Raw genomic sequence first — 18,026 nt, 5'->3', positions numbered from 1 at the left:
AGTTACTTGCCCTTATTTGATTACAATCCCCTTACATGTTTGTTCCCCTTTCGGGGCACAATCTAAGATATTTCAGATGAAATCCAGGAGCTCTTTAATTCTCCAGAAACAGCTATGGTCCCACGATGCAAGTGCAGAAAAGAAAGACATTTTTTTTTTTTTAAAACCATTCAACGTCACTTTAATGGCTCAACTGTAATCATGCAAAGCTCCAAGAATAATTTTGTGCTCCCAAAAAATGTACATATGAATTTTATCATAAGGACTGAGGGCTTTCTATGACAAAATTTAATTTTCAATGTTTTTTAGTTGTTTTTCTGCACGTTTACACCATGTGTTTTGCCATCTATTGAACACCAAAGAAGAAGATGCTGTACCCATTGGCCTATAGAAAGGGAAAAGTGCTATGGAAGTCAATGGGTACCTTTGACCAGCATTCTTTAAAATAACTTATTTTGTGTTCAACAGAAGAAGGAAACTCAACTAGGTTTTGAACAAGTGAAGGCTGTGAATGACAGACTTGTCATTGTGAACTATTTCTTTAAGGCTTTTATAAAAATAGATCATTTAAGACAAAAAATTATACAGTTCGAGTTATAGTTTTTTTTTACATTTCCTTTGTATAAATCATCACTCAATCTTGACTGTTAATGTTTTGACTGTTTTTAGGTGGCAAGGAGGTGACCAATAGGGAAGAGCTTAAGCTGGTCCAGTGGTCTTCATGGACTTGTGTCCTCGGGCCGGAGGTGAACGGGATCTGGCCCAAATACTCTGATATCAATGACATCAACTCTGTAGATGCCAACTTCAGTAGTCAAGTTTTAGTAACAGCGGATGATTATGGATTAGTTAAGTTATTTCGGTACCCATGTATTAGAAAAGGTGGGTTTCTTTTTCTGTTTTTTAACTGTCTTTTAAATGGAGGCCCAAAGTGGACAAAATGATGAAAAAACATTTGAGATAGAAGGAAACATATAGATGATTGCTCATAAACACATTTACATTTACAAATTCTTTCATAAAAGTTTTGAGATCCCACCTAGTTTTTCAACCAAGTTTAATTTTCAGCCAAAAATTGCTGAACCAATTTTTTGGTTTTAAAAGACCAGATGCAAAAAAGCAATGATATAATACTTATTCTTCCATCTCCCTCTTTTGTTTTTAACATCACAATGTCTGCTTTCACGCTCTGTAGTTTTGTTAAAGATTTTCTGTAACGTTTTTATTTGAACTTCTCATCTTTCTTGTTATTTTCATTTCCAGGTGCAAAGTTTAAAAAATATTTAGGGCACTCAGCACACATAACCAACATCAGATGGTCACATGATTATCAGTGGGTGATTACTATTGGTGGAGCGGACCACTCGGTGTTCCAGTGGAAGTTTGTCCCTGAAAGAAAGTCAAAAGACACCCTTCATATAGCTCCTCAAGGTGGGAGACACTTTGTTGAATATCTTGACCAACATAGACAATGAGATTTGATTTCAACCAAATGATATGTCAGAAAACTAACACTAAATGGAAGAAATCATAATTGTCTATGCTGCTAAGCAGATTTTAAAGTGGTTAAATGACCAAAGTGCTTAATTAGATTGATTATACAGTTGGAGTATATGATACACCAGAGTACTTTAAACACACTTTTTCTAAACTATCTGTCTAAAAATGCACTTTATAGGACTGTCATAAGTGTGATTTGTTGACAAAGAGAGATTTAAATATTATTTTTAGGCTGGCTTTACACCAAATACTAAGTCAATGCAAATGTGCAAATAGAGTTGAAATTGTGCAAAATATTTGCCTCGATCATCTGTTTTCCGCAAGTTCAAAAAAATCTTAATTTTCGGACTTACTTGATTTGCATGTCTACTTATTTTTTGGTGTGAACATAGCATTAATGAAGTGAGTTTTATATGAAATATTATGTTTTACATAAATAATTCTTTCAATATTACTTCTAAAATTAATATATTTTAAATGTAAGAAATTGTAACTTCATGTATATTTATAACAATTTTTCTGAATGTTAGTGAACAATTGAATAAAACTGTTAATTAATATTTACTTTATACTTCTACTTAAATTAACTTCAATTAACCATTTTAACAGCTTCAGTTAATAGTGTACAGCTGGTAAAAAAACTTTTGTAAACTTCACCATTTCTCTCTAAAAACATTTCTCAAGATGCTGTTGACTTGACATTGTCACCAGATATAAGCCCCGTTCATACATACAGACCATTTCAGAAAATAACTGGCAATTCTCTGCAAAGGGATCATGTGTGAACCGGCCTGGTAAACTAGTTCTGACAAATTTCCGGAAAGAGAAGTTGTAACATTAGCGGTTATTTGCCGGAATGCTGCGCTGTATGAATTCAGAAGGAAAATTGCCAGAAAGAGCAAGCTTACGATAAGAAAGCACTGCCTACTTCTGCCAATCAGAACATTTAGAAGCATTTCAGGTGCTGTTAACAAAAATAAAAGCCTTTGAATATTTGTCTAGACCCATTTAGCTGCTAGATGTTAGTCAGATAATGTTAATCTATGTTCCTTCTGTAGGAACAACTGTGAAAAAAAAATATTGATAAAATGCTTATGATAAACCGCTGTATGTTTTCCTTGAAACTTTGCTTCAGTTGCTTGACGCATGTGCACGTGAAAAGGCAGATGAGCGCCAGCATACACACATATTATGTACTATCAACAACCCTCTCCTGTGTTTACAAATAAAAGTGCAGCCGTTTAAAGCTCATTTCTGGTTAATGGTGTCAGAATTTACCTGTATTTTGGAATCAATATGCGAATGATCTTTTCCGGAAAAAATCCAGATGTGAACAGCGCTTTTTTGAATTTACCAGTAAAGTCGTTCTGGTAATTTTCCGGATATTTACCGGTATCACTGTGTGAAAGGGGCTATTGATAACAGCTAAAGTAATCCATACATACAGTACCAAGAAAACAAAACAAATTATTTATAATAGTTTATAAATTAAGTTGTGTCATAAAATGAAATGACACAGGGGAAAAGTATTGAACTCATGAAGAACGGAAGGTAGGGAAAGCCCAGACAGCTGCTGAAATCTCTAGGTAGTTAGAAAGCAACCCTGTCCCTTACCAATGTAAACGAATATTAGCTGCTTCAGTCTGACATCTACATTACCATGATGATGAAGATTCAGGGTGGACATTTCAGCACAATGACCCCAAATGCAGCTAAGAAACTGGACTCAGAAAAGAAAATAAAGCTGCTAGAATGGCCCAGGCAACCACCTGACCTGAACCCAATAGAAAATAAGAACTAAAGCTCAGAGTTAATAGACTCCTTTTTGGTGAACTTGTTGAAGTCTGGGAAAAAATCAACTCTTGAAGCTGTCATTACCAAAAGACATTTGAGTAGTTCCGTACTTTTTTCTGTGCCATTCCATTGTTATTACACGTAACAATCATTGTTGTGTTTGTTGTTTTGTCTGTTAAATAGGAAAAATATTTACCAGAAAAAACCATGAAGGGTTCTATACTTATTTTACCCATTGTACTTTTGATTTTCTTCCCAACAGCACATATACAGTAAATAGCAGTATATGTTTTGATTAGAAACGCCAGTCAATATTCTATATTACATGTTATTATTTGTTTTATTGGTTTTACTTTAAACCAACAACATCTTTTAAAGAAATTAATCAAAATCAAGTTAGTGGCAGTGCTTCTAAAACATGCTAGATTGTGTACAGTAGTTACACATCTTTACACTAATGCAAATTGAATAATTTTTTTTCTTAGGATGTTGCTGTGCAGTCTTCCCCGTCACTGTTCATTTTCCTAATGGTTTTCTCACTGCTCACGTTGGCAGTTCCGTTTTTAGCCATCAGCAGTTTTCTTTGTGATAAATCCATAAAGAGGAGGGGCAGCACTTAGAAATGACTAATAAGTTACTGTGGGGTTCTCTGGAGATCATGATAAATGAAGTCGCTGCTAATTTGTTTATTCATTTATTTGTTTTACTTGATTGGAATGCATAATCAACACAAGAGTTAAAGTATTTGCCCTCTCCTTCATACAGAGACGTTAATAGACTCACACAGCGAGGAATCTGACTCGGATCAGTCAGATGTGCCTGAGATGGACTCGGAAATCGAACAGGAAACACAACTTACTTATCGCCGACAGGTTTGTGCACTGTAGAACTGCTGTATTTGATAAAACTTTGTTTTATGATCAATCAACTTAAACTTGTAAAAATTATTAAGTTCAAACTTAATTGCACCCCACAAAAAAAAAAAAAAAAAAAAAAAACTGTCTCAGGAATTGTGTTGTTTCAGCTTATTTTAAATAAGTAATTTAAACAAGCACACAAATTATTTGAGTGTTATGGCATGATTGTGAAGACATTTGTATGTTTATCACATGTTCTGTGCTAAATTGCATTAAATTTTTCCTCTGTTTGATGTTTGTTGAGTTTTAAGATGAAAAATTTGTTGTCCAGGTTTACAAAGAAGATCTACCTCAGCTTAAAGAGCAGTGTAAGGAGAAGCATCGAGCCATGGCCATGAAGAAGAGGGAAAGAGCTCCTGCCAGTGGAATGAGGTTGCACTTTATTCATGGGTAAGGGCTTTAACACTGAATAAAATGCATTTCCTATATAACATTTCTAGTCCAAATATCTAAAAATTCTTGAGTCAAGAAGAATTTTCTAGACACAGACAAAATATTCTCTTGTTTTTAGAAATAATGTTAAAATAACTGTGTTCCTTAAAACAAGCTAAATAATTTGCCAATGGGGTAAGCAAAATAATATTTTTTTAGTTTGCTTTAAAATTTTGTTTGATTCATTGGCAGAATATTTTGCTTGTTTTAAAAGAAATACTCACTTAATTAACACATTATTTATTAAAACAAGACTATATTTTTCACTTGTCTAAAAATGTTTCTTAATGAATTTGTTATACATATATATATTTGTAGAACAAAAAAAAGAAAAAAAGAAAAAAAAAGAAAGAAAGAATCTCAAAACCACACTGACAGTGTTTAAGATTTTCTGGAGTAAACATCCATTCCCAAGCATATATAGTTAACGAATTGTTTGTGCAAAAACTGGATACCACGTTACAAGGAGCAAAAGCAAAATGACCTGTTGTTTTCTTCTAGAATGATCTTTTTGTTAAGAATATTTATAACACTGAGTGACAGTAGTTGCAAAAGATACACAGTATTTAACTAAATTATGAAATGACATCTTAAATCACATGATCAAAAGTGCCAATCACATTGGTGTAAGAATCCTTTAAGCTGCATTTTTCATCCTAACCAGAAAGAGGTGCTACTGTCTTCTCAAACAAACAGTATCCAATTTCTATGCTTCCGCCATCTGCTGTGTGCCACCACTCAAGCTTGATTAGCAACACCTGTGTTTTTCCCTAAGCTAGTGTGTTCAGTCTTGAGCCATTACTGCCTGGTGTTCTCCTGATCCTCTAGAGAAGATACTTTACTCTTTATTGTTGTTTTTTGACCCTTGTGTCTGATTTATCTTTACTTTTTTGCCTATTTTTTTAAAAGTTCGTCTTCAGTCATTTTTGTTGTACTTTGTATTCCATTTTTCAAGTAAAGATCATTTGTTTATTTTTTCTGAAACTACAGCCTCAAGCTTCTTCTTCTGCTCTTGGGTTCATCTGTTAAGGGGTTAGTTCAGTTGGGAAAAACCCCAGCTCACCTCATCTGCGAGACTGAACCATGGAAGTGAACCCACCAGGAGAAGTTTCACCACCTTCCAATGTTGAGGGTATTCTGTCTGCCTTGTCTGATCAAGCGACCACTATCCAGAAGCATGAGCAGATTGTTACTGAAATCCTCCAGCTACTAAAAATCTTCAACCTCCAACTTCCCAACCAGGCCAACCAGTACTTGCTCCACCAGCAGTTTTTGTTAATTTATCTGAATCCAAGTTACCAGCACCAGAGAGATTTGATGGAGACCCAGAGAGGTGTCGAGGATTTGTCACCCAGTCCACGCTAGCCTTTTAATTGCAACCCCACAGCTTTCCTATAAAGAACAGTAAGGTAGCTTATATTATCACTCTACTTACGGCCACAACTTTGATATGGGCTACATTGTTATGGGACCAGAGATCTCCCCTTACTAATAACAGAGCCAGTTTCATTGCAGAGATGAAAAAGGTCTTCCACCATCCAGCCAGTAAAGGAGATGTGTTATCGTCTACTTCAACTTTCTCAGGGTGAGAAGAGTGTTGCAGAATTTTCTATCGAGTTTAGAACCCTGGCCTCAGAAAGTGGATGGGTTCAGCAAGCACTGAAAGCAACTTTTCACCATGGTTTGTCCTCTGAAGGTACCTCTAAAGGGTAAACTGGCTTTTAGAGATCCTGCACCAGATGTTGAGTCTCTCATTGATGTTGCCATTCGAGTACAACAACAGTACATTCCCTCGAGTTCATTCGAGGGAACAACAACAGGAACGAGGTAGAGAGACCAGGTTTTTTGATCCCTATGTACCTTCTAGCACCATCACTCAACCCCTTCAACTCAATGATCTTGAGGAACCAATGGAATTGGGGAGAACTAGATTGACCCAGACCGAACGGGATCAGCGAATGGGGGAGCGACACTGTCTCTACTGTGGAGAGCCAGACCACTTCCGCTCCACTTGCCCTGTACTGAAGGGAAAGGCCAGCTCTCATCCAGGGAGAGGGGGACCCAGGTGAGAGTAGATACTTCCCCCTGTGCTAGCACTTCTGGAGTGTCCATTTGAGCCACTATCACCCAAGGCAACCAACTACACCATCTGTGTACCTTCACTGTTTCTGGGGCTGCTGGTAATTTTATGTATATCAACGTGGCCAGTGAGCTGGGTATTAGAACCATAGTCCTCTAGAGACCACTCACCATCGCAGCACTAGACGGCAAACCTCTTGGTTCAGGACAGATTAGTCACTGCACCACATTTCTCCCCAGTTAAAGATAGGGGCACACAGTTAAGTGATACAATTCTTTTTGATCCATTCACCAGAACACCATTTAGTTTTTGGTTTCCTTTGGTTATTCCATCACAACCCTTTTTTAGACTGGTTCAGATGTTGTGTAAAGAGTTTGGGTACTAACTGCTGTTTTTCTGATTTTTCCTTTTACCATTCTCTTGAGCCACTGGAAACATTTCTTGGATCTCAGCCCGATTCCTCCTGATCCCTTTCAGCCCACACTATAACTATATCCACCACTGAAGTATGAGTTACATTCAAGCTCAAGCAATTAACTATCAAGTCCCCAGCCCCTTTTCCAGACCTACCTGAGGTTTCTCCATGTCTGTCCTGAGTTCCCCTAGAATACATGGAACTCAGTGAAGTCTTCAGTATATCTCAGACTACATCAATACCCCCGCATGGTGCTTATGATTGTTCTATTGAGCTTGTACCTGGAGCATCCACGCCTCAAGGAAGAGTGTACTCTCCATCCCTGAAAGAACTGCCATGGAGAAATACCTGAATGTGGCCCTAGATAGTGGATTCATTTGCACTTCAACCTCACCTGCAGGAGCAGAATTTTTTTGTTTCCAAGAAAGATGGGAGTCTGCGACCCTGTATTGATTATAGTGGTTTGAATCACATCACCATTAAGAATCGCTACCCATTACCCCTCATGAATACTGCTTTTGAGATACTGCAGGGCGCCACTATCTTCACAAAGTTGGACCTCAGAAATGCCTACCATCTGGTCAGGTTCAAGGAAGAAGATGAGTGAAAGACCGCTTTTAACACTCCAACAGGCCACTATGAACATCAGGTAATGCCTTTTGGTCTTGTAAATGCCCCAGCCGTCTTCCAGGCATTCATTAATGATGTCCTCAGGGAGCTATTGAACAAATTTGTTTTCGTTGACTTGGATGTTACTTGTTCAAGTAACTATCAAGATCATGTACAACATGTCCAGCAGGTCCTCTCCCAGTTGTTGAGACACAGGCTGTTCATTAAGCTGGAGAAGAATGAATTCCATGTCTGCAAAGTGTCATTTCTTGGGTACATAGTAACCAAATGTAGCTTTAGATGGATCCTGGCAAGATCAAGGCAGTACTGGATTGGCCACAACCATGTTCAGTTAAGGAGGTCCAACGATTTTGGGGGTTTGCCAATTTTTATCGAAGATTTATTAAAGGCTTTAGTACCATTGCAGAACCCATCACTGCCTTTACCAAGAAGACTGCAAAGTCATTTGTGTGGACTGAGACGACCAATAAGGCTTTCAACAGAATGAAGGTTCTCTTCACATCTGCTCCCATTTTAGCTCTTCTGGATCCAGAGCTTCCTGTTGTAGTGGAGGTGGATGCTTCTGACATAGGCATAGGAGCAGTCCTTTCTCAAAGAAGTAAGACCGGCAACACGCTTCACCCATGTGCTTATCTTTCTCACAGGCTTACACCAGCACAGAGGAGCTACGACATTGGGAATCGTGAGCTTTTGGCAAGGTGGCATTAGAGGAGTGGAGACACTGGTTGGAGGGGGTCAAACATCCATTTCTTATCTTGACAGACCACAAAAACCTCACCTACATTAGAGAGGCTAAGAGGTTAAACTCCAGACAAGCTCGCTGGGCCCTTTTCTTTTGACTTTACTCTCTCTTATCTTCCAGGCTCAAAGAATTCAAAGCCAGATGCACTCTCAAGGCAGTTCGGGTCACTAAAGAACAATGCCACACCAGATCTCATTTTACCTACCTCTAGAGTGGTTGGTGCAATCCAGTGGGGAATTGAAGAGACTGTCACAAGAGCACAGCAAAAGACAGTGCCAGGTAATAGCCCTCTTGGGCGTCTCTTTGTACCTAACTATCTACGCTCTGAAGTGTTGCTGTGGGCTCATGCTTCCCTCCAATCGGGCCACCCTTGGGCTACTAGAATCCACAAGCTCATCCAGAAGTAATTTTGGTGGCCAAAGCTGCAGAAAGATTTCCGAAACTTTGTTGCTGCTTGCTATATTTGTGCATAGAACAAGGAACCAAGAACCAGACCTCAAGGCCTGCTGCACCCACTGCCTATTCCTAAACACCCATGGACGCACATATCATTGGACTTTGTTACGGGCCTACCAGAGTCCAAAGGTAATACAATCATTCTGGTGGGGGTGGACAGATTCCAAGGTATGTAATTTACTTCCATTGCCCAAACTCCCGACAGCAAGTCAGACAGCAGGGCTTCTCATGCAGAATGTGTTTAGGATCCATGGCTTTCCGCGAGACATGGTCCCCGACCGAAGGCCACAGTTCATATCCAGGTTCTGGAAGGAATTTGGCCGGCTCATTGGGTCCTCCATTAGCCTTTCATCTGACTTTTATCCCCAATCTATTGGTCAGACAGAAAGGATAGACCAAGAGATTGAAAGGTCTCTGAGATGTTTGATTTCAGAAAATTAGATCAATTGGACCTCTCGGTTGGTCTGGGCTGAGTTTGCACATAACACCCTTTACCACTCTTCTTTGGGAATGTCTTCTTTTGAGTGCCAGTATGGTTTCCTTCCCCTTGTGTTTCCAGGACAGAAACCAGAAGTCAGTGTCCCAGCTGCTTTACAACTTGTTCGCTGATGCAGACGATCATGGCAGAGAGCTTGAGTAGGTTTACTAAAAGCCACCCAACAACAGCAGAGACAGGCAAATACGTGCAGAAGGCCAGGGCCCACATTTTGGCCAGGTCAGAGAGTGTGGCTTTCAACCAGGGATCTTCCTCTTCGGGTAGAGTCCATTTCACATCCTCAGAAAGATAAATCCTGTATCGGCTGCTCCAGCCCAGGTCCATGAGGGTTCACCCCACATTTCATATTTCCAAATTAAAACCTGTTGTATGTTCCTCTCTTTCTCCAGCCAGCAAGCCCATACCAAAACCCCAGATCATTAAGGGTAGACCAGCTTACAAGGTACGCAGGCTTCTGGATTCTCATGTGGTCTTTGGGAAAGTGCAATAAATTGTTGACTGGGAGGGATATGGCCCAGAAGAGCGGTCATGGGTGCCGGCTAAGGATATTCTGGATCCAGTGCTGATCACTGACTTTAAACATGCCCAAAGACAGCTCTAGAGAAACGTCGGGAGATGTTCTTAGAGGAGAGGCTCCTGTAAGAATCCATTAAGCTGCATTTTTCCTCCTAACCAGAAGGAGGTGCTCCTGTCTTCTCAAACAAACAGTCTCCAATTTCTACGCTTCCTCCGGAACAGTGGATGGCACCACTTACCTGCCATTTGCTGTGTGCCGCCACTCAAGCTTGATTAGCAACACCTGTGTTTTGCCCTATATAAGTGCATGTGTTTCAAGCTAGTGTGTTCAGTCTTGAGCCATTACTGTCTGGTACTCTTATGATCCTCTAGAGAAGATAAGTTACTCTTTATTGTTGTATTTTTTGACCCTTGTGTCTGATTTGTTTTGCCTGTTTACTAGAAGCTCGGCTTCAGTCATTTTTTTGTTGTATTCTGTATTCCATTTTTCAAGTAAAGATTATTTGTGTATTTTTTCTGAAACTACAGCCTCATGTTTCGTTATTAATCTTCTGCTCTTGGGATCATCTGTTGAGGGGTTAGCTCAGTTAGGAAAAGCCCTAGCTTTGAGTTTAAGAGACCCGGGTTCAATCCTCACCTAACCCACCTGTAACAGTTGATTGACCAGTTTTTTCAAAGTGGCGCGTCAAACCAAAACAATTTAGATAAATTATGCTTTTACACATGGTGTTTTGCGAATTGGCTTTGCATGCTCACATTGTCACCCTTTGTTTAGACACCAGAAGTTAAACGTAAGTGATATGTTTACAAAAATTGTTCCGATGTATACTGGTCTAAATTTTATTCTATAAAAATCATCATTGAACAAATTTTTAAACAAGGTTTTTAACAATGCTATTACAACATATTTAAATGCCACCACCTACTGTGGTGTGAGTGTGTTGGTGATTCCATTGAAAAGATTCAGGTCTCTGAGTGATATCTATACATCAATACATTGCATTACATGACTCATTCCTGTATAGCCTGATCTAATGTGTGAGCATGATTTTGTGTTTCAGTTATAGAGGTTATGATTGCAGAAGTAACCTCTTCTACACTCAGACCGGTGAGATTGTGTATCATGTGGCGGCTGTTGGAGTAGTGTATAACAGACAGCAAAACACACAGCGCTTTTACCTGGGTCATGATGATGACATCCTCTGTCTGGCCATCCACCCTGTTAAAGACTATGTAGCCACAGGCCAGGTACAGTCAACTGTACACACCATTCATCTTTGAGAGAAACATAGAGCACAGAGATGTTTCTCTACTTTATATATCAACATCACCTCATCGTATTGTCTATGTGTTATTCAGGTGGGCCGTGATTCATCAATCCATATATGGGAAACAGAGTTTTTAAAGCCGTTGTCTGTGCTTAAAGGATTCCACCAGTTTGGTGTGTGTGCACTTGACTTCTCAGGTAAGAAATATGAACTAGTACTTGTATATTTGTAGTACTGTTGGATGCATGATTCTCATTAGTTGGTATAGCATGAAGTTATTTTCAGGAAAGCACACCGCTAAGTAGTTTAAGACATATCTTGGTCACATTAAAGTCTTTTTTATACTATAGGGCTGTTGAATGCACAATTCTGATTGACTGGTGAACATTATACACTACCTACTACAAAATAATAACGACTTCTAGTTGATCATTTGGAAAAGTGGCAGAAGGTAGATTTTTCTGATGAATCATCTGCTGAACTGCTGAACTGCTATTGGAACCTGTATGGACCCAAAATTCTCGCAGAAATCAGTCAATTTTGGTGTAAGAAAAATTATGGTTTTGGTTTACATTCAATATGAGGCCATGTGAGAGATCTGCAGGATGGATGGCATCAAGGTATCAAAACATTTGTGCTGCTCATTACATTAAAAACCTCAGGAGAGGGCAAATTCTTTAGCAGGATAGTGCTCCTTCTAATACTACAGCTCCCACATTAAAGTTCCTGAAAGCAAAGAAAGTCAATGTGCTCCAGTATTGGCCAGTCCAATCAACAGGCATGAACATTATTGAGCATATCTGGGGTAAGGTTGTTGGAGAAGGCATTGAAGATGAATCCAAAGGATCTTGATGAACTCTGGAAGTCATTGCAGAGCTTTATGGATGCAGTCATTTGCAATATACAGTATATATTTTTTACTTTATATTTTATACTGTACTGTTTTATTTCTCTTAAGTGACAAGACTTTTTTAAGCAGAAATAAGTCAGACCCTACTGTCCAAATTAAATAATAAAAAAATCAAGGCATGATCATATTTTATTTTGGTAAAATAAGCGTAATCTAGAGGCCTTTACCTATCAAATAAGCCACCTCTGATACTAAATGATCAACTAGAAGTCAAGTTATTATTTTTTTGTTCCTAAAACCTGGATAGGCGACAAGACTTTTGTCAGGTAGTGTATAGTGTGTATTTTTTTTCTAATAAGAAAACGGTACATTTTCACATTTCATATGCTCCCTTACATATACTATGAGGTGTATGGCTGGGTCATGACTGCATCACCACTTCCGGTGTGTATTATTTTCAAAGGATTCAACAGTCTATTGTGAATTATCCCTTCTGACTGGCTGGTTAACATTCTTAGGAATGCAATTATTTTCAGAAAAATGCATAGCTAAAGTTGTTCCAGGCAAGTCTTGATTGCCATGGCTTTTCAGGGTACATCTTAGGCATTATAGTAAGAACAGCACCATGACTGTGAATAATTAATTAACACTGACCCTGGAAGATTAAGCTGATATTTTAAATCCTAAAACAACACTTTCTACCCCATTTAAATTAGTATCATGATCTGGATTTAAATGGGGAATAGTATAGACCAATTCCAAATGTTTATGGGTCATTGACCCATGAACATTTTCTGCTGCATTTCATAACTGTAACAAGAGGCAATTCAATCTAGACATGGGCAGTATAAGATCCTGATGGGATGATAATCTTGGATAAAAATATCACGGTTTCACAGTATTGTGATTACTGCTCTAAAAAATATTCTTTTTTAAATGTCTGCGTAAAAAAAAAAAAAACACTTTCCCCTTTGAACATAATACCTTGAATACCAATACCTTGAAAGTGGTTATCCTCCCATGTCTAATTCAATTATAACAATGTTAAAACAGCAATCATAACATTATTTATCAACATGTTGCTCTTTTTGGATTTTCGGAAGCTATAGAATTGAAAATGTAAAACGGAAATACGTTGGAACCATTGTTTTTATTTACGTCCCTCAAAATGCAAAATGGTCTATAGTACTTTGAGTCTGGTCATGAAAAAGGCAATCCACCTGTAAGTTAGGTGTTATAAAACAACAGAAGCTTCAAGGGGAAATTATATATATATATATATATATATATATATATATATATATATATATATATATATATATATATATATATATATATATATATATATATATATATATTATAAATCTATTTAATTTATTATTACAAAGAGGTCAGCTGTTCGACACTCAGAAGATAATGTAATAGTGACTGTCATGTTCATTTAACTTCACTTCACTGCACATTGAAATTTGAATCACTCTTATATTAATGCATTTGCAGATGCTTTTATTTAAAGCAAACTACTTTTCATTTAAAGTGCTCCTATTATGCTTTTCCAAATATGACCAACTGTATGATGTAAGGTCTAATAAAGCTCTATGTGAATGTAAAAGGTCTGCAAATTATTATTTTTTTAAGTGGAGATAAATGGAGTTATTTAACACCAAACGAAGAACTGACTTTGAATTGCCTGAAATGTGTTATCAGTACAGTTTTATTTGCACAAACCTACTGTATATAGGATTGACCCAGATAACGAATTAGCATTTTTGCTTAATGTAGGCTAGTCTTAACTGTGAACAATTTCTGATTTGACTCTCAAACATTGTGGGCTTTATTTTGACGGTCCATGAGCAAAACGGAAAGCGTAGGGCGCATACGCATTCAGGCCATGTCAGAATCCATATTTGCTAATTTAGGGATGGGAAAATCCGCTTTACGCTGTGGTGCATGGTCTAAAAGGGTTGAGTTTATTTTCTTAATGAGTTATAGGTGTGTTTTGAGAATAAACCAATCAGAGTTTCATGTCCCATTCCCTTTAAGAGCCAGCTGCGTTGCTCTATAAGCGCATTTGCTATTTACATGACGTAAAGTAAGTGGAATTGGAAAAACTGAGCATTTCACAAGCAAACAGTTAATAGTTAACAGTTTTCTAAGAGAAAACAGTTAAACAGAGTATCTACCGCATAAGAATGAGAGATAAATGATCTACTTTCACTTTCGCTCTTGTGGATAGGGAAACCTTTATGCACAGACACCGAATTAGCCTAAAAATAATTAATTTAATTTGTTAAGCGCAAAAATTTGTTTCAAAACTATTTCTAAATTCAGTTCTAATTTTCAGCAAACGAATAAATGAACAAATATAACGAAGTGTTTTCAAAAACCTGAGCTATATCTTAAAACACATGCTGTGCCCCATATGGTCTAAAACCTGCAGGTGGGCAAATCTAAGCTTGTTTTAATGAAACAAATATAAATATGGATATAATAAATAATACTGCTAATAATAATAACATTATACAAAAGCAAATTGTTATGAATTAACTGAAAAAGCCTCCCGAAATGAAGAAGGCATAAAAGCAGTGGTTTTTCATATTTATGTAGGCTAGAAAATAATATGTTTTGTAATATTTGAATCCTTTATATTTATATCCTATATATATTATTATTATATCATTCATATATATATATATATATATATATATATATATATATATATATATATATATATATATATATATATATATATATATATATATCCTTAATATTGAATTTTTTTTTACATGTAAAATTATTTGCGTATTGCTCTACATCTTGTGTGTAGGCTATTAAGCAATGTGTAAGCGAGGCACAACTCTGCGCTGGAGTTTAGACCGGGTTTGTTTTGGTCTAATGAAAAATCTATTATAGTTTCTCAAAATAGCAATGCGCCAGCAGTGCGCCTCAGAATGCCTTCCTTTTTAGACCAGAACGCCTATGGGTGCACATATGAGCTCAAATGCATTTGCCATTTAAACAACGTGGTGCAAAACAGCAAAACGACACTTGCGTCAAGCTGAAACTAGCAAACAACATTTGCGCCACGTCTTGCGTCGCATTGCGCCGGGTGTATGATAGGGCCCTTTAGTTGCAACTAAGGTGCAAATTGGTTTGATTCACATATACACATGTAGATGCATAAAGAATGGTATTTTCTGTGTGGTAAAAGCAAATGTACTTTTGCATTCACTGCCAGTAGAAAAGGTGGTACTGCAATGCATATGTTGTTTTTTGACCTTGGATTCATGTAAACATACTGGATTGCAGGAGAACTCCAAAACAGAATAAGAAATCTTTACAACAGCATAGTAGGAATGCTTTAAATGCTTTCACTGAGAATCAAACCTGTGACCTTAGCATTGCAAGGAAAGTGCATACTTTTCAATCAGAGCTACATATTAGTCTTCTTAAAGACAAGGAGAGCTGTTGTATAAGACTAAATGGCTTTCTAAATGACTTTCAGTTTGTATTCTGTAAAAACAACTGTCTGCATGTACTTAATCTCATTTTTTAAATGACTACTTGTCACAAGCTGTAAAAATGTGAAAGTAAACATTGTTCTGAGCCTTAATAGTTTATTAATTCTCTAGTTAAAGGCAAAAATGACAGAAATGAAACCGACTTAATGGAGCATAAACTAACCTTTACAGCATTCAGTCACAAGTGGTGTTGTATTAGTTTGAAGGGCTTTATTCTGCAAAATCAATGACCTGGATGTACTTCATCCTGCTGGATGTACTTTATCCTAACGCATATACTTGCCACAAAATGTAAAAAATTAGACAGTACATTGTTCTGAGTTGTAACTCAGGGACTATTGGTAGCGACTGACCAATCCGAATCAAGTATTCCAGGCTGCTGGAAAAAGTACTTCCAGGCGGTTCTTATTGTAGATCATTACTCTGCTGTTTGAAATACTTAATTCGGATTTCGTCAATTATGTCACAAGGTATGCTATTCCTAGTTAACAACCACTAAATAACACTGTGAACTTCAAATCACCTTGTGTGTCAGTGAATACTCATCCATATGCTTACATTGACATTCATATGTGTCTGCTGACTATTTGGTGTCATCTTGTGAATTAATTAAACATAGGTTTGCCTATGCTTCATTCAGCCAGTTTCGTTTCTGTCAGCTTTGCGCTTTCAACTGCTTGGTGCCACTTCACCAAAAAATAATCAAGTTAGCGTATACTCCATCAACTGCTTTGTGTTTAATTAAAGAGTTAATAAACTATTATGGCTCAGAACAATGTTATGTGTCTAATTTGTATGTTTTGTGGCAATTACCTGTGAAATAAGCAGGGTAAAGTACATCCAGGATGGTTGTACAATAAATGTATTTAATATATTTTAGGAAATCAATTTATTTTGTGATAAAAATCTCCTGGATTTACTTTTAAAGCCTGACAGGCTTATCAGCTGCCTGGCGTGAAGTGGAGCGACAAGAACTCATATGTGTAGCAAACAGTTACTCTTATGTAATAGAGAGAGAGTGTTAAAGACAAAGAGAGAGGCTCTAAAAGCAATGTCTTCCTGTCCATGGTTTTGCTTTGGAATTCGCCAGGTCATAATATCATGTTGTATGTCACTGTTTCTGAATGATTATAAAATGAACTTGCTCAAGGCACGTGGCTGAACACAATCTTTTGACCATCAGAATTTACACCATGTAAGTATGCCTTAGTAAATTGCTAAAATGCTGTAAAAGTTTCCCGTTCATAGTAAAAAAAATCAGTGTGTAAGTTGTCTGGACTGTGTAGAAGACAGTGTCTCTTGACATAGCACAAAACAGCAGATACTTCTATCTGTCAATGTCTCAGGCCTAAACTGAAACGATTATTCTCATTAGAAGCCATTCAACTGAAATATGCATTAGAGCAATATCTTGGTTAGTTGTCACATTGTATTACTTGCAATGTCGTTATAAAAGGGTAGAGCAAGTGTGTTTGTAATGTCATTACATTCTATACATGGTGCTGATGCTGAGAGTAATCAGAGCTGTATGATGTATGTGTGATGTATTTATGTGTGTGTGTGTGTGTGTGTGTGTGTGTGTGTGTGTGTGTGTGTGTGTGTGTGTGTGTGCGTGTGTGCGTGTGTGTGTGTGCTTGTGTGTGTCTGCAGCGGATGGGAAGAGACTGGCTTCCGTGGGTCTGGATGACAATCATACCATCGTCCTGTGGGAATGGAGGAAAGGAGAGAAGCTCTCCACCATTCGGTGAGTGGAGAAGACTTTGTGGCTTGTTGGATCAAATAATTTTGCTACTGTGTTGACATTGCCATTTTGAAATCAATCGAAAACACTATTTGTTTTAGTGCAGATGGCCAAAAAGTCATTTTAAATCTTAACTTCACATTTCAAAACAAACACATAAAATGTTAATGGCTTTCATCGAATAATTTCTGTGAGTTTTCTTTACTATTTTGTTATGGCACTTTTTAATTAATTTAAATATTCCCCCTAGCTGAACTTGCTTGCTATGCTTATGTCCTCTAAATCTAATTTGGCAGCAGTCCATTTCTGCAGATTAGCTTCACAGCACTTAGCCTGTTTATCAATCTTTGTCTCAGCATGATCATTATTCCCAGAGAACATTATCAAACCACCTTCTTTACCATCCCCGAATAGTGTTTCTTAGTGGTTTAAGGCAACTAAAGGATCGGTTGATTGATTGATTTGGTTGATTGTTCTGTTCATTTAAACACCAATATTGATGTTTGATATATGCCAATATATTGAGATCTGTATTTTTCATATTTCACAAACATTTTCAGATCTTTTTCTTTTCTTGTTTTGTTATTTTGTTTATTCATTTTGCAACAGATATTTGCTAGATATATTTCAGTCATCATATTTACAATGCTTAACAATGGATCTTCTTA

At 37.3% G+C, this 18,026-nt stretch overlaps 1 protein-coding gene across 7 annotated transcripts in view; it reads left to right on the top strand.

The window, feature by feature from the left end:
- The window catches only part of eml5 (EMAP like 5), a 247,950-nt gene that overhangs the window by 117,411 nt on the left and 112,513 nt on the right, over nucleotides 1-18,026 (top strand). For all 7 annotated transcript variants that reach the window (XR_012392979.1, XR_012392978.1, XM_068214625.1 and 4 more), the window contains 7 exons: nucleotides 670-882; nucleotides 1,264-1,431; nucleotides 4,060-4,166; nucleotides 4,483-4,601; nucleotides 11,040-11,226; nucleotides 11,338-11,443; nucleotides 17,268-17,361. Coding sequence is in view for 5 of the 7 variants with exons in the window: in XM_068214625.1 (XP_068070726.1) it covers nucleotides 670-882; nucleotides 1,264-1,431; nucleotides 4,060-4,166; nucleotides 4,483-4,601; nucleotides 11,040-11,226; nucleotides 11,338-11,443; nucleotides 17,268-17,361 (994 nt within the window). In the remaining 2 variants the exon portion in view is untranslated. The remainder of the gene's footprint in view (nucleotides 1-669; nucleotides 883-1,263; nucleotides 1,432-4,059; nucleotides 4,167-4,482; nucleotides 4,602-11,039; nucleotides 11,227-11,337; nucleotides 11,444-17,267; nucleotides 17,362-18,026) is intronic.

The sequence above is a fragment of the Danio rerio genome, chromosome 17 (assembly GCF_049306965.1).
Source record: "Danio rerio strain Tuebingen ecotype United States chromosome 17, GRCz12tu, whole genome shotgun sequence".
NCBI lineage: Eukaryota > Metazoa > Chordata > Actinopteri > Cypriniformes > Danionidae > Danio > Danio rerio.
This window is presented reverse-complemented; position numbering and strand designations above follow the sequence as displayed.